This window comes from Rattus norvegicus, chromosome 11, assembly GCF_021556685.1.
Source record: "Rattus norvegicus strain SHRSP/BbbUtx chromosome 11, alternate assembly SHRSP_T2T, whole genome shotgun sequence".
Lineage (NCBI taxonomy): Eukaryota > Metazoa > Chordata > Mammalia > Rodentia > Muridae > Rattus > Rattus norvegicus.
Genome location: NC_141544.1, coordinates 86,972,238 through 86,993,998, shown reverse-complemented (window position 1 = coordinate 86,993,998; position 21,761 = coordinate 86,972,238). Strand labels below are relative to the sequence as shown.

The 21,761-nt window shown below is 40.5% G+C and overlaps 1 protein-coding gene across 7 annotated transcripts; it reads right to left on the bottom strand.

The window, feature by feature from the left end:
* Window positions 1-198: 198 nt before the first annotated feature.
* Window positions 199-20,659, bottom strand: LOC148002659 (uncharacterized). Of its 7 annotated transcripts, none has more exons than XM_087577231.1 (6): window positions 20,570-20,658; window positions 18,077-18,143; window positions 10,750-10,818; window positions 8,275-8,427; window positions 7,950-8,055; window positions 2,934-3,068 (listed from the first exon to the last, which is right to left on the bottom strand). In XM_087577231.1, the coding sequence occupies exons 3-6, from the start codon at window positions 10,759-10,761 to the stop codon at window positions 2,992-2,994; spliced, it is 348 nt and encodes a 115-aa protein (XP_087433357.1). In that variant the 5' UTR covers window positions 10,762-10,818; window positions 18,077-18,143; window positions 20,570-20,658; the 3' UTR covers window positions 2,934-2,991. The 7 variants fall into 7 exon arrangements, 6 of the variants coding, with proteins under 6 accessions (XP_087433357.1, XP_087433359.1, XP_087433356.1 ...); XM_087577234.1 differs by lacking the exon at window positions 2,934-3,068 and adding an exon at window positions 4,500-4,707; XM_087577233.1 differs by lacking the exon at window positions 7,950-8,055 and having other exon boundaries at window positions 8,247-8,427.
* Between the last annotated feature and the right edge of the window lie 1,102 nt (window positions 20,660-21,761).

Below are 21,761 nucleotides of genomic sequence, written 5' to 3'. Positions count from 1 at the left end.
AATGGCTGATCCTAGGACAGAAATATCCAAGAGGAGCACGTGCCATTAGTACTGAAAAAAATTAAGTCTTATTTTTAAAATCCTCTATAATTGAGATGCATCAAATAGACACGGGATTTTGCAAACTAACAGGATGCAGAAAGTCAATTGAAATAGCATCAGTGACCAGTATTGCAATGATTCCAACAAAAGGTAAAGTAATATTTTGTTTATACTCCATTTTTTTAAAAGCATGTAGTAACAGAGACCAACAAATAAAACAAAGGCGAGCAAATGAGAGAAAATCGAGACATGAGCTGTACAAGACCTTACATTTCAGGTTCATGCCCTGTTTGGAAGACTGTATGGCATCATTGCTAGGCATTACATAAAGGCTGCGCTCAGTGAGTTACTCCAGAGAGACTGCAAAGAAACGGAGAAAAGACAGTAGAGAAATCTCGCAAAGAGCACTGGGGACGCCATCGTTAACACTGACAAGAGCACGTTACATTGACAGTTCACGTCTCACATGATGACAAGGCGACTTTACCTTGTAGATCCTCCTCCCCTAGAACAAATAACTTCCCTCTATCCATAAAAGCACTGTCCAATAACCAACTAAAGATCATTTTATAAGACATGCATAGTCATTCTTAAAACCTTCAAAGTCTGAGAAACCATCTTCACAAGATGGTTACCTAGGACAATTTTAACACGCTATGGTGCTCCTCCTCACTCTCCTCCCCCACAGCAACCCTTACAACACACTGTAGGAAAGCAATTTTAACTTGAATAACTGAGGTCTAGACCACTTAACTAACCTCCCCACTCACAATGCTCCTTCTCAGGAGACTAACTGGGTACTCGGGGTTTAAAGTCCCTGTTTCTCTCTACAGTGCCACTGCTTATGGGAGCCCATCAGTAGTTCAACCAGCTTCTGTTGAAACCTGCTGCGTGAATGCAGTATTGAGTTCTGACAAACTAGGATTTCTGCTTTGGGTTTTGAATCTAGATGCTCAATGCTTGGTGTCTGTGTCTGTGTGCGGTTGCCAGAGCAGCAGCAGCAGCAGCAGCAGCAGCAGCAGCAGCAGCAGCAGCAGCAGCAGCAGCAGCAGCAGTTTCTATGGCAGCTCTCGGAAACTCTCAATTTTGACCTCTCTGAGGCCACCCTATTGGAGTTTGAGCCACTCTAGTTCAAGATATAGGACGGTCAACCATAATCTGTGGTATTTCTTCATCTGAGCTTTACTTTGTTTGCTGGGAAAGGAAGGGGCTGTCACAGAGGACATCAAAGGCTTCATGCTTTAATAACCTAAGTCAGTGGTCCTCACCCTTCCTAAATGCTGGGCACTTTAATACAGATACTCATATTGTGGTGATCCCCCGGCCATAACATTATTTTGTTGCTACTTCATAACAGTAATTTTGCTACTGTTTTGAGTCATGATGTAAATATCTGTGTTTTCCAATGGTCTTAGATGACCCCTGTATAAGGGTTCTTCAACCCCTAGGTTGTAAAACACCGTCCTAGGTAGTAGCTAGCTTCTGGTTCCACTGGACATGGATAGATGTCTGCACTGGGCTATGAAGTCTGTGTGCATAACCGGGGGAGTCTGTTTTCCATCTTGCTCCTGATTTCTGTAGGCAGCTGAGGAGATTAGACCGTGGCCCAGCAAGCGAGAGTCTGCCTTGAGAAAATTTATAAGGCTTTTATATTTATTTAGAGAGCAGGAAGCCTAGCACAGCTCCCTGCTGCATGAGGCACTGACAGGAGAATTTAAAAGGGCTGTTTCATTAATTTTGGAGGGAATTTATTGCTGACAAAAGACTACATTATTGATGGTTGGAAGGCAGCGCTAGCCGAGTATCTGGGGAGCGGCGTGGGAGAGCCGCCCCCGCTCCTGCCTGCAGCCTCCTTGGCTCAGCAGCTAGGGAAGCCCTTCCCAGGGGAGGACCAAGGAATTCTTCTGGCTCAGCTCCTGCAGGCTGCCAGCCTTGGAAGGCACAGGCTTTGTCTGACGCTGCCTCTGCAGGCTGAGGAAGGACACTTAGAGGTCACCTGCTCCATTCTGCATACTGCGTAGAGAAGTCTTGTAAAATGACAGCGAGCAACCGGTTTAACCGCAGTGATAGAAATCAGATCCTGCTTGTGGCTTTATCTTGTTTCTCCTTTCTGTGTTCTTACATAGCATTAAAACTTCCTAATCTGTGGGTGGGCAGTTTTCTCTGTGTTCTTTGCACAGCACTAAACTTTGTTTCTCAAATAATGACAGTAGCGCATGTTTTTTATAGTCTTCAAGCCCTGTGGAATGAAATTGGTCTCTCACTTTTTTTTTTTTGGATTGGAGAAGTAGAAAGGACCTCTGTGCATTAAAGAGTTTTTATAGCAAAGTGCTAGGCTCTGGAACAGATTTGAGGTGTGTTATCTTCTTTGATGATAAACCAATTTTGTGAGGTTGACGTCTAATTCTTCAGTAGCAGCTCGGTATAGCTAACTAGAGTTTGGGGTCTCAGAGAAGGAAAGCAGGAGGGATGATTTTGGTTCCCCTGTGTTTTTATAACCATTCCATGGACTTTGAAGGGCTGTTTGAGGCTGACAGAATAAGCTGCTGTAAATGTTCTACCTGGGATCTTGAGGATGGGAAGATGGACCCTTCTGCTCAGAATGGGGTACGGAGTGTGATTCAACCCAGAAAAGAGAGGGGATCTTGTAAACCTAGTTAGCACCATGGCTAAGATGTATGGTCTCTAATATCTGTATAGAAACCTGTGCTTGAGTAATATTTCTATACATGTTGCATGTTTACATGCATTACTAAGTATGTTATTATATGTTCACAGCATACCTTTGAGTTACGCATGCTCATATGTGTTTATTCTTCTAGTATCAAAGGGTAAGGAATAAAGAGCTACCCAGAGTATGGTTAAAAATAAGTGCTTGTATGTCCTCTATAGAAACTTAACAGTAGGAGCTTTATTTCGACAACTGAGGTCAGCCGTGGTAAATAGGTTTTATTTGGAGCATGGTGGACCTGCTCTTCCCTTGTAGATTTGACCCAGGATGATTTTTAGGTTGGAGGCAATTATATCTAGGAAATTGAAGTCAGAAAAATGCAAAGAGAGACAGATTAGTATTCCAGAATCCCAGGTGTTTGAAGAAAAATCGCCTGGGTAAAAATCTACATTGGACAACACTTCACCTAAATTTCCCCAAGGTTCTTCACTGTGAAGCTACACAGAACACTTGTGTCATGGAAGGCACACTTCACTGCATTCCAGTTGCCTTGTGCAGGAAATGATCAAGGGGTTTCCTGCTATGTCCTTGTCCCCTCTGGCTGTACAATCCTCCCTCCCCCTCTTCTGTAGGATCTCCCGGGTGTTGCCTAACGTTTGGCTGTGGATCTCTGCATCTGTTTCCATCAGTTACTGGATGAAGCCTCTTTAATGATTATGCTAGGCTCCTGTCTACCAGTATAGCAGAATATTTTATTACAATTCTCTCCCCCCCCTTTTGCCAGTACTATTTGCTTCTATCCTAGGTGTCAGCTAAACTGGGTTCATGGTGGCTCAGAGACTGAACCAAGATCAAGAAAACCGTCTCTGGCGTAGGCCTTATGAATGGTAGTGTAGGTCGGCCCTTTGTGAGATTCCTAACAGTGGGAGAAGGGCTGTCTCTGATTCTTTTGCCTCCTTTGGGGACCCTTTCCTCCCCACTCCGTTACCTCATGCAGCTTTAATATGAGGGACTAGTTGCCTAGTCTTATGGTAACTTGATATGCCATACTTGGTTGATAACCCTGGGAGGACTGCTCTCTTCTGCAGGGAAATGGAGGAAACGTGGAGTGTGGGGTAGGGAAGGACTAGAAGGAGAGGAGGTAGGGCAAACTGCTGTTGGGATGTAATATATGAGAGAGATAGAGAAAAATAAAACATGCTCAAGCCAGCTTTGGTATAGGCTTTCAAATATCTAATTACTTTTAGATAGTTATTTCAAGCGTAGTTTTTCAATATAGACAATATTATTTAGCAAATATTCATTGATAATTTGTTATGGGCTATTGTGATAATTAAGGATCACTAAGACACATAAGTTCTTCAAAAGGAAGCCAAAATTTTGTCAGCCACCTTTTCTCTGACTCTTTCTCACGTGGGAAAAGGTCTCATGTAGTCTTGGATGGCCTCCACCTTCCAAGTGCTGACATTACCTGTGTGCGGCCATTTTGTATAGTGATGACAATGGAACCCATAGCCTCCATCACATTAGGAGAGCACCCTACCATCTGACCTACCTCCCAGGATTCGTTAGTGTATTCAAAATTGTTGTGCTATGAAATATTCATTTTCTTGACACTCACAGGCCATTCCCTCATCCAAAGTAGGGCATTAGATGACAAATCTACTAAGGAAACTGGAAAATTGAGCAATCTGAGAAGAGCAGTAAGTCCAGTGTTATGGTATTACAGGGGATGAGTTAAAAAGAACCAAACATTAGTGATGCAGGAGACCAACTTCTTCAAATGGTGGCTTGAGATCTTTATTCCTTACTGTGTGACTACATGTCCCTTACTTTTAGCTATCTGTTAGTTAGCTGAAATGTAGAACAGAGTCCAACCTCAGCCCTCTGGAACAGAGGTCTAGAATCAGAGTTTACTTATCTGTTTGGTGATGAGTAATGGGCACTTGAATTATATGTGCAGAAGTTTCAAAATCACTGACTAGGTAACTGCACTGAAACAATTACAAAAGACCATTATGACGTCAATTTACACAATAGAACCACAATATACACAAGAGAAGCATTCAACAAATCTTAAAATTCGGAAAACTGTTCTCGTAATATTCAACATGGCATCCACACATTTTTTTCTTTTTAAATAGAAAGGAGTATAGTTGGAGTCCTAGCTAATACACACATCCTACACTACTCTGACTTATGATGATCCTGACCTGTAATTTTTCACTTATTTTTAAAAGTTTTGTGGTCTGAACTCCATGGAGAGGAAACAGCTCAGAAGTAAATAATACTGGGACATAGAAAAATAACAGAATAGGCATTTCCTGGATACATAAATTTGTTTGCCGAAATATAAGACAAAGTGTTATATCATGTTGCTACAATGTTAATGTTAATACTTAAATGTGCTTACAGGAAAATATTGAAAAGGAGCCAATTCAGTTTGGATTCTGACTCATCTCCAATATATTTATATGTACTTAATATATTATATAATATATTTTATATATTGACTAATTATTTCAAATATTGAGGAACATCGAGTGAGTCTATTGAATCTCACCATTTTTGGTTAGTTATTGCAAGCAAACTGCTTCTTCAACATAGGCTTATTCAGTTAGGAGTTATTTAATAAATATCTATTGATTATTGATTATGGGTTAGATAGTATCTTAGTTTAAGAGAATATTGTGATGATTAAAGGTCACTAAGACACACAAGTACTTCAAAGGGCTGCCAAAATTTGTTAGCCACTCCTCCACTCTGTCTCTGCCTCTCATCATTTGGAATATATATTTGGAATATATATATATGGAATATATATATATATTTGGAATATATATGTATATATATAATCAACACACAGACACACTTATTTGTATACACACACACACACACACACACACACACACACACACACACAGAATGAAGGGACAAATGAATGTGAATGATTAAAGAAGAAGTCTTTTTGTTGTTCCAGTTTCCTTCCAAGGCTTGCTCCTCGCTGTTTTCAAAACCCAGCTTCCTGATCTTTCACTAGGTGGTGCTATAAACACGACTTCCCTTCCTGAGTGATGGCCTGGTAGGATTGGGTCTATGAGAAGGTTGGGGTCTACTTAAGAGCAACTGGAAGTTTACCCAGTCTTGTTCTTTGTTCTGTGGTCTCCTGACCACTACTTCCCTAATGATTTTCTCATGAGTTATTATTGGCCATGATCATACGCAGGTATTATCTAGAGGAAATTATTATACCAACTTTGCTCAGAACGGAGGGAAATCCTTCCTATAGATTCCTGGTTATCCTGAAGTGACTTTCAAGTTATGATCCTTAGGAATGCCATGGCGGCCTGAAATAGGATAATAGCAAATTCTTACTGTGTCCCATTCACCAGTAATAGTTCTAGCTTCAGTTTGAATTTCTTTTCCTCTTTTATTATTACTTAGATATCTATAATTTATACATTTGTAAAATCTATCGCAACTGATAATCTAGATTCATAAAATTGCGGATTAATGAGGTAATTTGGGAACTTATGCTTAATTATAATTACATTTGCAGTAGACTATTTATATATGTCTATATTTCTGATAGTTTAATTATCTTATACAGAATTTAATCACTCCTTTCAGAAATCATGTTTATTTTAATTATTTGTGAGAAAATCAGTACCTGCAGTCATGCCTGATAACACTGCTAGAAATTCTCAATTAATGAGATTGGTATAATACCAATGCTCTGTTCACCATCTTTCCTTTTTTAATCTTGTTTATATTTCTGGAAGTGTTATCTAGGGATGAAGGATCTTTTCCTTTTTCCATAGTGGCTGAGAGTGCAGTTAAGCCTTTTCGTTATAATTTTGTGTTAAAACTCTTGCCTCTCTAACATGTCTGTTGCTGTGTGCCATGTGGTGCTGAGTGGCTTTTTCCAGTGACACGGAAGTTGATTGGAAGCATTGAGTCACCACAGAAGCCTTCTATGTCCTTGTTTCTCAACTTGGGGTCTGCAGTCATCAACATGGTGGCAAATGTCACTTCCTTACCCTTTGTTGTCAACATAAACACATGGTGGATTTACACATGGTTTCTACAACAACGTAGACCAAGGCCATCTCCATGATCTCTGGTGTCATCATTTATCATGCACCTCAGCATGGTTTGTGGTGACAGTATAGGCCACAAACAGAATAATTCAGTTTTCTTTATGGGGCTGGCCACCAGGAGTTTGACTATGCTCCAGTGAATACACAGGCAACACAAATTAGACATCTTGTGGGGGAAGGGGTGTCCAAGGATTGGGAAAGCAGGTCTGGGAGAATTTGGAAATGAGTATGCTCCATGTTCATGATGTGAAATTCCCAAATAATCAATAAAAATATTATGAAAAAATAAAAAATAAAGAAGAAAAGTGAGTTATAGCTGGGTGGTGGTGGCTCACGTCTTTAAGCCCAGCACCTGGGAGGTAGAGGCAGGCGGATCTCTGAGTTTGAGGCCAGTCTAGTGTACAGAGTGAGTTCCAGGATGGGCAGGGCTACACAGAAAAACACTGTCTCAAACAACAACAACAAGAACAACAGCAACAACAACAACAGCACAGTAGCAGCAGCAGCAGCAGCACCAACAGAAACAAAAATAAAACAAAACAAATTAAACAGGGAGGGGAAAAAATGAATGTAATAGGTTGTCCCTTATTTTTATCTTCTTTCTCCTCCTCAGTGTCTTCATCATCCGTTATTTGCTCCTGATTCTTACCACAGAATGATTAAAACCATTAGAATGTATTACAAGGTAAGGATTTTCCTAACATCTTTTACACTTCAGCATCCTAGATATCACACTGCTGAACTGATTCTTTTTTTCTTTCTTTTTTTTTTTTTCTGATGCAAACACTAGGGGTTTATTTTTTCCGGCACATCATGGTTGACCCTCAATCAGCCCCTGTGGTGAGTGACTAGAAGGTGATCCCGAATAGTTATAACAAGCACTTTTTAGACTTTCTAGGGGTACAGGTTACATCAACAAGGTTACAGTTTAAACGTATTGGCTAAGCATATTGACCTTTGAATCTATTGGCTAGCAAGCATATGACATGCATTCGAACTCTGTCTGGGACCAGAGGGTCAGGTGACTAACAGTCAGTACATTCAGGGCTGGTTGGAAGCTTGGTTTAACTCATCCCCTTGACTAACCACCTTCATATCTACCTTGTTAAGACCCCTAATTGTTCTCCTATTGTTACCTTTGGACTCTGCATATTGAACAAGTTTATAGCCTTCATAAAAGAGAAAATAGGTGCAGTATATAGTTGGTCCTGCACCAACAATATGAGACCCTGAGGACAGGACCTAAAAAAAAAATATGAGTCAGTCACCAGAGAACCCCAGAGCACAGCACCTAGATTGAAGCTTGGCGAATGAAGGGATCCTAGTTCTTACAGAAGTGTAAGAGCTATTAAGAGGCTTGGCCTGGTAGAAAGTAGGTAGGTTATGGGGTTCCTGTGAAGGACCCTAGGGGTCTTCACCAGCTTTACACCCACCACCTCAGGTCAAGATTAGGCCAAGTACCAGCTTCCCGCCTCTGGTCAAGGCTAGACCAAATTCCATTCTCCACCCACAGTTCTCCGGAGGAGCAGGGACATTCTCGAAAAAGCGCAGAATGCACTGAGTGTGCCGAACTGGTTCTTGCAACTCCCTGTATTGTATCCGAGGAGGAGCTGCCTGACAGAAGAAAAAAAAAACACTTTGTTAAAGAATTAGGAGTTTCGGGTCCATTTTCAGCCTTCAGGGATGGGAGAGGGACTGGAGATTGAGCTGAAGGGCTAGTGCTGTAATCAACATCGTCGGCAATGGAGCTTCCATTCAACTCTGAAGTAAGGAGGCTGAACACACATCCAGACGGTTGTACACTTGTGCGTTGAGAGGACAGTGTCTCCAGACAAAGGCGGAAAGCTCTGTACTCAGAGTTACCCCAGGATTCTGCTCTGTTCATCTCTTCCCTTTGGCTTTTCCTGGTTAGATTTTTTATTAAGACAATTGTATTAGTTCTTCGGTTCACTGACTCGTTCTTGAAAGTCACTGAACCTGAATTTGGGGGGAGCTTCTAGTTGGATGGGAAGAAGTGTGGGTAGACGGGAGGAGCCATGCTATTCTGCTGAGGTACAAGTAGTTTGCATCAGAACCAAACTTAATTGTTAGACACTGGGACTAGGTATAGAGATGAATGCTGTAGGAAAATTAAACATAGTATTTCCAGTTTTTTTTTTTTTTTCAGCATGGAGGAAAAGTTTAAAGCCAAACCATGACAAGTAGAGAAGCTGAAGTCATGCTGCCAACTGGACCAACGATGGTAAAACTGGCAAGGAACTGAACAATCCTCTTGGTTTTAAGTTCATCTATGTTTTCATTTTTTTTTTTTTTTGGTTCTTTTTTTTTTCGGAGCTGGGGACCGAACCCAGGGCCTTGCGCTTCCTAGGCAAGTGCTCTACCACTGAGCTAAATCCCCAACCCCCTATGTTTTCATTTTACCAAGCTGCCCTTACACTCACCTCACATTCACTTACAGATTTGCTTAGATATGACTATTCTTATATTACATATTCATTTCATATGTTTTTAAATTAAGATATAATTATAATATTTCCCTCATTCCCTCCTCTTCCTTAAACCCTCTCAATGTTCCCATCTTTCCCTACCCTCTCCTTTTCAAAATCATGATCACTTTTTTTGGTAGTAGATATAATATTTATGCATCAATGCATAAATATGTAAATACAACCTGCTGAGTCCATTTAGTATTCTTCACGAATATATGACCATTTTGTACTGGCTAACTGATTAGAGGGCTCATACTTGGGGGCAACTAATTTTCTCTCGCTCAGCAATTGTTAGACATCTGTAGTTCTTCGTCTAGGGTAAGGCCTCTTGAGATATTTCCCTCCCATGTGAACAGCTCTTTCATAATATCCTTGTTCAGTTTTTGTTTAGGCAGCCATGTTTTTAATAGATGATGTGATGAGAGCTTTTTTTTTTTTTCACCTCAGAGCCTTAGGATATAGGGTACCATGGGAGGAAGGCCATAGCTAAAGGAACCTGAGGCACTGCAATCAGGAGGCTGAGAGTGATGAATGTTTGTGCTCAGTGTGCTTTCTTCTTTTTAAACTTGTCTAGGGACTTAGCCTAGGGAGTGTTTTCCGAAACAGTCTTCCCACCTCAATTAAATGAATCAAGATAATCTCCTACTATGAAAGCATTTTTTGAGGCACTGTAAAATGCAAAGGCACCCTTTAAGGAGTAGGCGTGGCCTGTGCTTTGAATGCCTATGATTATAGGACAATGAGAGACTCTCATAATCCCTTAGCACGCTCAGGTCACCAGTAGCTCTCCTGAGAACACCAAAAGGACTTGTAACATAGGCATCATTTTCTTTTACAAAACATTTTATTGGATATTTTATGTATTTATATTTCAAATGTTATCCCCTTCCTTCTCCCCCATCCTCCCTCCCCTTCCCCCTGCTTCTGTGAAGATGCTCCCACTCCCACCCACCCACTCCTACCTCATCACCCTGGCATTACCCTACATTGGGGAAATGAGCCTTCACAGGACCAAGGGCTTCTCCTCCTATTGATGCCAGACAATGTCATCCTCTCCTACATATGCGACTGGAGCCATGGGTCCCTCCATGTGTATTCTTTGGTTGGTGTTTTAGTTGCAGGAATCATTTTTAAGATGAATTGATAAGGAGGTTAACAGTTGACAGACACGGGCTTCATATCAGTGGACTTGAGTATAGTGTTTCACCTCACCTAGTTAGATATCTACACTGCCAACTTTAATAGTTGAAGAAAGTGAGGTTCAGGAGATACTATTGTCAAATAATCTGTCAAAAGTGAGGAATTGGGACCAATATGGAACAATGTTTTGATGTGGGCTTTGGCTTCTATATCAGTTCCACCCCTCAGGATGACTATAAGAGACCACTGAACTATGAGCAGTGTTAGAAACACATAGGTTAAGAAACTCCTTGTATCCTATACTCACCGAGAGCTCCATAGTAGACTTTCTGAAGTTGAATAATGCATGGTCTTGATTTTTCCAATGTTTTCTTGACTAGAGTGGGAAATAGGCACGTAAAAATAATAGTGTCACACAGTGAGATAATTCTGTAGCAGAGGTGGTTCAGGAGTCTGGGACGGTAGCACTATTCCATCTAGATTCAAGCCATCAGGAGCTCTCACCTGAGCAACAACTCCAGGTTTGTCTTCTCTTTTTCCTCCCTCCCTCTCTTCCTCCCTCCCTCCTTCTCTCCTTATTTGCCCCTCCCTCTCCCATCCTCCCTCCTTTCTTTCCTTACTACCTCCAATTAGCTTCTTTCACCTTCCCATCTTTTATCTTGTTCCATAGTGTCCACTATATTCAAGAAAGCTGTACCTATTTCTAAAATACATATCATATCATTTTATCCTTATATGTAAAATTCTCAGTAGCATTCCCTTTTCTTATACTCAGCATAGAACCAGATTCAATCCTTTATTCAGGGTCTGAATTACTCTCCAATATGTGACCTCTGTCCAATTCAGCTGCCATTTTAGCACTTTCAAAGTTGCACCTGATGCAAACTCATTCCATTTTAAGACTTCTGTGCCTGGAACTACTTTGGACCAAAAATATTCTAATGCTGGGTTATTACTGAGCTACTCTGAACTTATTATTGTTATTTTTTACCAAATTTCTTCTCTCTAGATTCTTTAACTCCTATTCATTATTTGTCTCATTCAGGTGATATTACAACTCAAATGCCTACTGTTCTGAGAACTTGTCCGTGACGACCTTAGTTATAGTATCCCGTCTATCTTATTGTCCTTCTGTACCATACCATTTTACTAGGTATTCCTTAAGCTACATCCCCTGACATATTTGCTGTTCATGTTTATCTATGTATTTCTTCAACATCCTTACTCCTCTTGTGTGAAAATCTAAGCTCTATGAATTCTGGGGATGATGGCACCTATTCCTGTAGATAGTTATATTTTATTCTTGGCGTTCACCATATTATTTTCCTAGTAAACTCCTGATGCCTGCTGGGATGTTTGGTTGAATGTCTCAATTACGAAGCTGCATTATGATGACTGAATCTATCTATCTATCTATCTATCTATCTATCTATCTATCTATCTATCTATCTATCTGTCAATCATCTATCTATCTTTACTTATTCACTTTACATTCACTGACCCCTTTCCTTGTCACCATCTCACACAATCCTCCCCCCCTCCCCGTCCCTCAGTCCCTCATCTACTTCTCCTCTGAATGGGTGGGAGCTCCCTGGTTATGCCCATAACCTAACATTTCAAGTCTCTGTGAGGCTAGGTGCTTCCTAAACCACTGAGGCCAGAAAAGCCAGCCTAGCTAGAAGAATATATCCCACATATAGGCAACATCTTCTGGGTTAGCTCTCTCACACTGGTTGTTTGAGACCCATATGGAGACCAAGCTGGATATCCACTTCACGTGTGCAGGGCAGCCTACAGCCTGTGTATGTTCTTTGGTTAGTTGGTCAGTCTCTGAGAGCCTCAAGGGTCCAGGTTGGTTGTCTCTGTTGGCCTTCCTGTGGAGTTCCTAGCCGCTTTGGAGCTGCCATCCTTTCTCCTTTTCTAAGTGTCCCAAAACTTCATCCTCTCTTTGGCTGTAAGTGTTTGCATCTGTCTGAGTAAACTGCTAGGTGGGAGCTCTTAGAGGACAGCCATGCTAGACTCATGACTGCAGGCATAACAGAGCATCGTTAACAGTGTCAGGGATTAGTGCTTGCTTATGGAATGTGCTTCAAGTTGGGCCGGTTATTGGTTGGGCATTCCCTCAGTCACTGCCCCTGCATTTCTTGTAAAGAGGATACATTTTGGATCAAAAGTTTGGTGTGTGGGTTGGTATCCCTGCTGCTCCCCTGGAGTTCCTACCTGGCTACAGGAGGTAGCCTTGAACACTGAAATTATAGCAAGAGAGGCACTACAAAGGATTGTGTACTGAGGCCAGAACTGCATGTGTACCCATTCTTTACCCAATTGTCACATCTATTAGGAGACTAGAAACCTTTTCCTACTGAATATGCTGAATAAATATAAAAACCATTTTCCATTTATGATATCATTATTTTACTTGGGTATACACTATGCAGTTTATTCATATTTGAGCTTCTAAAGTTTTGAGGGTGCCGTTAATTTCACAGGGCATATAGTCTTAGAGGCAGGAAACCCAGAATGCTCCACATTACTACCGGGTTGCCCTCCCATATTCCTGACTTTCTGTCTTCATATTTTATTTCATTTTTCCTCCCCCAGACTTTTCAGTGACAGCTAGAGGTGATGGCCGTGGACAGCTTTCTGTGAAGATGTCTTTGTCACTGTTACTGAGAGCCCACACTCTGCAAATGTACCCAGGAGGTCGCCTAAGTTAAAGCTAAACGGAGGACTGAGACTATTAGTCAGGCTCGTCAGGTGGAATAAGGGCTTCATTGTTAGCCAGTTCTCCTTCCCAGCCCATTTTGTTTTGGCTGTGGGGACAGTTTGAACTGAGCTTTGAGAGAGCCGAGGTACCTCTGTGGAACAGCCAGCTGTTCTTTCATTTTCTCTCTTTTGCCATCTGTGACTTGGACAGAGACTGTTCCTAGGTGTACGGAGAGATGGCGACAAGGATGCTGTGAAAGTCCTTACTGCGCCAGGCTGGCCAGTGTTTGACCTTGCATTAATGGTGTCAGACACTTTTACTATTGTAGAAAAGTACTGTCCTGTCTGTTTCTAAGCCAACTAGTCTGAAAAAAGCAGGCAATCTCATTTTTTTTTATTAACTTGAGTATTTCTTATATACATTTCGAGTGTTATTCCCTTTCCCGGTTTCCGGGCAAAAATCCCCCTCCCCCCTCCCCTTCCTTATGGGTGTTCCCCTCCCAACCCTCCCCCCATTGCCGCCCTCCCCCCAACAATCTAGTTCACTGGGGGTTCAGTCTTAGCAGGACCAAAGGCTTCCCCTTCCACTGGTGCTCTTACTAGGATATTCATTGCTACCTATGAGGTCAGAGTCCAGGGTCAGTCCATGTATAGTCTTTAGGTAGTGGCTTAGTCCCTGGAAGCTCTGGTTGCTTGGCATTGTTGTTCATATGGGGTCTCAAGCCCCTTCAAGCTCTTCCAGTTCTTTCTCTGATTCCTTCAACGGGGGTCCTGTTCTCAGTTCAGTGGTTTGCTGCTGGCATTCGCCTCTGTATTTGCTGTATTCTGGCTGTGTCTCTCAGGAGCGATCTACATCCGGCTCCTGTCGGTCTGCACTTCTTTGCTTCATCCATTTTGTCTAATTGGGTGGCTGTATATGTATGGGCCACATGTGCGGCAGGCTCTGAATGGGTGTTCCTTCAGTCTCTGTTTTAATCTTTGCCTCTCTATTCCCTGCCAAGGGTATTCTTGTTCCCCTTTTAAAGAAGGCGTGAAACATTCACATTTTGATCATCCGTCTTGAGTTTCATTTGTTCTAGGCATCTAGGGTAATTCAAGCATTTGGGCTAATAGCCACTTATCAATGAATGCATACCATGTATGTCTTTCTGTGACTGGGTTAGCTCACTCAGAATGATATTTTCCAGTTCCAACCATTTGCCTACGAATTTCATAAAGCCGTTGTTTTTGATAGCTGAGTAATATTCCATTGTGTAGATGTACCACATTTTCTGTATCCATTCCTCTGTTGAAGGGCATCTGGGTTCTTTCCAGCTTCTGGCTACTATAAATAAGGCTGCGATGAACATAGTGGAGCACGTGTCTTTTTTATATGTTGGGGCATCTTTCTTTTAAAAACAGAGAATTACGCTTTCTTAATTTATTTCAAGCAACACTTAACAGAGGCTTATTGTTATCAAATCCTACTTTTGGGATATACATGTTAGGAACTGAGTTGAGAAAAAATATACAGGTCAAGTGTGTGTGTGTGTGTGTGTGTGTGTGTGTGTGTGTGTGTGTAATATGATATTTTAAGTTAAGTTCTGCAAGTAACTTAGGGAGGCTAAGATCTCAATAAGGTTTTGATCTCATGATAAACATAGGTTACCAAACTGCAATTTGTTCAAGAAACATAATCAAAAATCTCCAACAATTCAAGCCCTTCAATGGGATAGATATCGGTTAGAAAATACATTTTACCTTAGAAGTGAGAAAATCCAGTGTAAGTCTGGGACGTTGTAAAAGGCAGTTTGGCTGAAATCCGTGCAATAAATGTAGGATTATTTAAAAGATACTGGGAAAATAGAAAAGAAATATTGTATAGTTCTTCCTATGACCTGGGCAAAATATCTCACAGGTAATAAGGAGTCAAATGGTTTCAGATGTGCTGTCTAGTTACTTTTGTTAATCTGACACAAACTAATGTCCTTCCCTGAGGGAAAATTAATTTTTCCTTTAAAAATATTTCTTTTATATTTTGAGATAATATTTTATTATCTAATTTTCTTTTTTTCTTTTTCTCCATCCAAATTCTCCCATAGCATCTCACATCCAACACATCACCCGTTTCTAAATAGAAATATGCAACCTGCTCTGTCTCTATAATGTTATTTGTCTATGTATTTTTGCTGGACTCCCCTCAGGGCTGACAATTTGATATTGAATATGCAATTGCTGGGCTCTTTCCCAGAGAAGATTTTTTTCTCTTGCTCCCTAGTCCTTAGTTGCCTGCAGTTCTTTGTGTAGGATTGAGTCTCATGAGCTTTCCCAGGTTCCATTTGTGTTTGAATGACTGTTGGCACTGTCCTCATTCACTTATATTTTAGTACTCATGTTACTGGAACCTTTTGAAAGTTTATGCAGTGATATCACTGAGACTTTTGAAAGTAGTGTCTGACACGACTATAAGACACAATCTCACAGCAAACTGCCTGTCTTCTGGCCACTGCAATCTTTCCAGTCAAGCTTCTGTGAGGATCCCTGATCTTTAGGTCTAGGAGTTGTCTTGTAGATGTAGCTAGTGGGGATGAGCTCCAAAACTTCAAGTATTGACTGGTCATAGTTTTCTTCAATGGTCTCCATCTGTTTTCATGGAGGAGTGAGGACTACAATTATCTCTGAAGGTGTGAGGACAAAAATTGAGAATGTCAATAGGAATTATACTGGCCCTCTAACTTGGCAGTTGCCGATTCTCCTTTAGGATCCATGTCTTCTTTAGTCACGGATAATTAGATATGTTTCCAGTACAAAGGAAGGGTGAACGTGTCTTAAGTCCAGTTACACACAGCCTATGCATGCTGCTATTACACTCTTAAGATTATGTCGCCATGCTTGACATGCTGTGGGTCATAAGCACCACAGCCGAGTAGGAGGGTTGGTTTCTGCTCCCTTTGCCAGCTTGCATGGAGCCTTTTGGTACCACTAAAGTTACACCTCAGGTAAGTGTCACCTCAGGAGCTTCTGGTTCCTTTGTCTGAAATGTCTTGTGTCTTGAACATTAGGGACTATCTTTCCAGCTCTTGGTGCTTAAAAGGGCAATAGCCATAGCCTGATATTTGGGCAGTCTCTTAGATAACCTGTATCAGGAACTCAAAAGAGGGCTTTTCCTTCCTGGTATCAGAGATTTTGTTAGATAGTCTATGGCTCCTGAATGGATCATTGTCTTCCCATATAGAAAAATTTTCTTTGAATTGTATATTGTATTATACACAGGCTTATATGTAGTTGAGGTATTTTTTCATACTCAGACTACTGAGGAAAGCTTTGCCATCCCTCTAGAACGTGGGTCAAATGGGTAACACCTTTGTCAGTTCACCGTGGGCCAATTGGTCTCAGAGTCTCCAACAGGCCATGTTCATATCGAAATGCACATTCACTCAGCCTGCTCCATTCCCTTCAGCCGCCATTTAGTCTGCCATTCCCATAATTCTCCCCTGTTAGCTCTACAGACCTTTAGTAGGGTTATTATTTTGGCATCTACTTCACGTGAGTTGATGTTTTCTTTTTCTATTTACTGTTTTCTGAAATTTTGTCCAAAGCAGATACAGTGTGACCAGGCTGTCTTCTCTGAGTGACCATATAGCTTATAACAAGAGCTACCAAGATTGTGCCATGTCTGAACGCATTACCTAATGCAGATGCTAAAAAGAATTCAAAGTTAATAGAGAACAGTCTCATGGTTTTAAAGGACACTTGCCAATATACTGAAACATTTTTAATCATAGTTCTACTGTCGGAACTTGGGAAGAGTATGTTAACTGGGTTGAAATATAATGCAAAATATACCTCTGCTCCTGCCATATAAGAAAGTCAGATTTCTAATTTAAGATTAAATACCAGTATAGAATGTTTTGACAAACCACTGAACTGAGAACGGGACCCCCGTTGAAGGAATCTTAGAAAGGACTGAAAGAGCTTGAAGGGGCTCGAGACCCCATATGAACAACAATGCCAACCAACCAAAGCTTCCAGGGACTAAGCCACTACCCAAAGACTGTACATGGACTCACCCTATGCTCCAACCTCATAGGTAGCAATGAATAGCCTAGTAAGGGCACCAGTGGAAGGGGAAGCTCTTGGTCCTGCCAAGGCTGGACCCTCAGTGAACAGAATTCTTGGGAGGAGGGCAGTAATGGGGGGAGAATGGGGAGGGGAACACCAATAGAGAAGGGGAGGGGGAGGGGCTAGAGGGATGATTGCCCGGAAACCGGGAAGGGGAATAACAATTGAGATGTAAATAAGAAATACCCAATTTAATAAAGATGGGGAAAAAAAGAATGTTTTGAGTCCTCTTTGGTGATGATTCTGGAGCCTCATGGGGCAGAGTGAGTGACTTGATGTCTGATTTACAAAACTACAGCCTAGACAGAAGGACTCAGGAAGTCCCACTCCTAGATGAGGGGCTATTGGTAATTGATAGCTGTTGGAAGGAGTTTTCATTGGATGCGGCCGCGGATAGATCCTCTGCCTTAAATATATCAAGGTAGCTTGGGTAGGAGGGTTTGCGATAGTACGGTATTATCCATGTCCACAGAAAAGGTTCAACAGAAATTATAGTTTTGTGAGGAACCTGAGAACCATCTTAAATGTTCATGTGTCTATAACATAAACTGAAAATTTTAAGATTAATAATAAAATCCTACTTTATCAAATTATGACTTGAATTTTTTGACTGTTGGAACTTCTCAGTTTGGGAAGGAATATATGGGGTATATTGATTTCCATTTTTAGGAGGAAGCTGAGCATTTTTGGTCTGTGGTAAGGGTAGTAGAGTTGTAAGGAGCCTTTCATAAACTGCCGTGGATTGCTTACGGAAATTGAAATACTCACAACTTTAGTCAACGAGAAAGTAAAGGGAGCATCTTAATTTGTCAGTGCTTCAGATTTACCTTTAGCAAGGAAGAAGAGCGGTGTGTGTGGTAGTTTAACTTCTTCAAGTGGTCCTGAACTCATGTTCTATGAGATGAATACAAAACAATTATTTTAGTGAAAATTAATCAATTCACATTTGCTTAACATTCTTCTGCCTTATTAAGTATAAATGAAGTGCATAGTTGGAATGCTTGGCTAAAAACATTTTTTCCCAGAATTTGCATAAAGCATAAATATAAAAACACATTAATGGCAGCTGGTGACAGCAACCTCAGAGCTGTGTTTTGCAAAGAGCAGGTTGTTAACGTGGTTGAGCAAAACCAAGAGTGAAAGACAACTAGATATCGCTATTAAATGCACATTTTGTTATTTTATGTAATAAAAATAAAAGACATTGTGGCATTGCCATGGCAACGGTGGAATTTTTCCATCTCTAATCACTATGTGCAGATTTAGTAACATTGATTCCATTTCACCTATTTCTGGGGTGATCATTTATTTCTGCTTGCTTGGTTTAAAATTGCTCATATAGTTTAAAAGAAAGAAAGTTGAAGATGTAATATTAGGGAGGTAGAGATTGTAGCCAAAAGGCAAGATATACCTAAAAATAATATATATGACTAATGTTCAGAATGAAGAGCAATCAAAACATTTACTCCATATAACTCTCTAACTTGGAATTTAAGTGATGAAATTTCTCTTGGGAATGGAATGGAGGGGCCATAGGTAGCATACGTTGTGCCTGAGACCTCAAGTCAGTCTCTAGTTCAATGTTGCCTATTCTAACCAATGGCATAAAAAAGTACTTTTACAATCAGTTCTGTTTGATGCTCTGATGTCTTATACAGCATTGCCCTATGCTAACATTATTGTCGTTCTTATTTCCTTAGTCTTTGACTCCAAGAGAAAAGGGGAAAAAAAGCTGATAGCACTGGGGATTCATGATTTCTTTAGACATGGGCATTAAGTTGTTCAAACTGTTAAATATTCTTTGAAAAATTAGTCTTTGAAAATGCCATACATGTAATCAATGTATCTTGATCATATGGGCTCCTCGTTTTCACCTCTGTCTACCTCTAGGACTTTTCATTCAATCTTATTTCCAGCTGCATGGTCTCCTTTTTAAATTATTAATAAACGTGTTCATTTTTTTAACCCCAATTGAACCAATTATTGTTGCCCATATTCACATGGCTGTGGGATTATCCACTGGGGCATGGGAACCTACCAGTTGTCTTGCACCCAAATAAAATTACTCTCCCTCTCTCTAGCTTCCTCTAATTACCTATAACTTGTCAGACAGTGGTAGGACCTTGGTCATTTCTCCAGACACCATGTTAAAATTTTAGCAGACTTGTTCTTATGCAGGTCTTGTAAAGTTAACCATAGATGTCATGTGTTTATGTGTGCAACAGCCATGTCATGCCCAGAGGACAGTACTTTGCTTTTATATTCTTTTTTTTTTTTGGTTCTTTTTTCGGAGCTGGGGACCGAACCCAGGGCCTTGTGCTTCCTAGGCAAGCGCTCTAACCACTGAGCTAAATTCCCAACCTGCTTTTATATTCTTTGCATACATCTCTTATGATGATTCCTAAGCCCTAAAGCAGGTAGACTGATATAAATGTCCCACCTATGCATGATTACCCACAGCAATGTATTCTAATTACTTACAGCACGAATGAGTTTTTTCATCAATCAATACACATTGCAATAAAAGCTTCTTTGGCCAAGGTTTGGGGGCAGTATTAATTGATGGATATACAAACAAAAATTCAGAAGGGACTCTGATAATGGTCATTTATAAAACACAATATCAATAGATTATTTTCCAGGGTTTATTGCTTCACCAGTCCAGGGTTTTGATCATGTTTACAGAAATAAATTCTCTCCTTTGTGGCAGGGTTAAAATTCAATCAAGAGAGCAGTTGGTTAACCTCATAAGAGTCAGTCGTACATGTGGACACAGCATCCTTAGGCTATCAGTATTGTGGCTTGTAGAGTCCAGTTTTATAATACATGTTATGTCCACTGATGTCGTTTTCTTCCAGTAGTGCACATAGCACCTTCATGCACTAAAAAAGCTCACCAGCATGGAAGAGACTTGCTTTCCCAGTTCACAATTACTTTCTGTGTCTCACAACCGAACTGTATGTTATCATCAGCAGTACGATCTTACCATCTAGTTATTACGGGCAAGCAAGAGCAGTGGTATTAGTATCTATGTTGTTTGGGGTCCCTAAAGAGCCTCTCTGAGAAATAACTTGAAGGGATGTAGTCTGTGTCTGGCACTGAAATTTTCATTCCATAGCTCATACCTTGAGAAAGAAAAATATAGGGCACCTCCTTTCAAAGCCATTTTGAAACTTATATTTTTAAGTTCACTTACAAGCTAGCAGGGTTTCATAAGACTTGTTCTTGTAGCTTGTTTTGCTTAACTTTCTCTTATCCTTGTTCCCTTATTCCTAACCTCATAACCTCATTCCCATCTAACCTTTAGTCTCCATTCTTACCTGCTTTCTTTCATGCCATATACGTAGTATTATGGCCACTCAGATCTTTTACTTGAATTGAATGATCATAGACATCCAAGTTGCTTCACCCTGTACATCACCATGGTACCATCACCATGGTACCAGATTGTGATGAGAATGGTCCCCATGGCTTATATAGATTTGAATGTGTGGTTTTCACTTGGTGGAATTGTTCAGGAAGGATTAGGATGTATAGATTTATTGAAGGAGTTGAGTTACTAGGCTTGGACTTTGACTTCAAAAGCCCATACCAATTCCTGTTAGCTTTCATGCATTCTCTCTCTCTCTCTCTCTCTCTCTCTCTCTCTCTCTCTCTCTCTCTCTCTCTCTCTCTCTCTCTTTCTCATACCCGTGGATCAGATTTTAGCTTTAAGCTACTGTTGAAGCACCGTGACTGCTTGCCTGCTGCCATATTCTCCACCATGATAGTCCAGGATTTAAATACTTTTTGTACCAATAATTAAATTATTGCTTTTACAAATTAAATACTTTCTTTAAAGAATTGATTTGGCCATAGTGCCTATTCACAGGAACAGAAAAGTAACTTAAACCCTCACCCTTAATTTTTTTTCAAGAGTTCCTCTTTCCCCATCTGTACATTCAACTACTTGTTTGAACCCTTCTGGCTCCAGTATTCCCCCTCTCTACTTTCATTTGAGTAAATTCAATTATTTTGAAAAAAATACATCAGATAAATTCATTGCTATCTTGCATGTCTAACACATTATTAGGTTTTAGAAACATATGTTATACTACCATGTGCTGTAGATAAAATTTGTATTTTTTGTCACATTCATGTATGAAGTGCTAATCTACAGTAGATTATGGAGATGGGCCCTCCCTGTGGATGGCAATTGTTTATGAAGTACGAGATGTGATGAACAAGTGCTACAAATATCCTTACAAAAGAAGAGCTTCCATTGCCCTCTTCTAACACTTGAGGACTCAGCAAGGATCTATCAATCAGGAATTAGATTCTCCTGAAACACTTTGACTTTGGACTTTCCAGTCTCCAGAACTAAGAGAAACAAATATCTATTTTTATAAGCCAAATTTATTATGAGGATGAGTCAGCTTAAATTCAGAAAGACGATAGATAGGTTTAACAAGTACCATGATGTTTCAGTTGAAGTGCAGTAGTCTCCCTTAGGGATGTACATCCACAAGGAGT

Bases quoted from the DNA above. Each gene is read 5' to 3' on its own strand.
- LOC148002659 (XM_087577229.1), bottom strand. The intron at 8,056-8,274 runs GTACTTGGCCTA...TTTTTTTTTTAG, and splicing joins TGACCAGAGGCGGGAAGCTG to GTCCTGTCCTCAGGGTCTCA.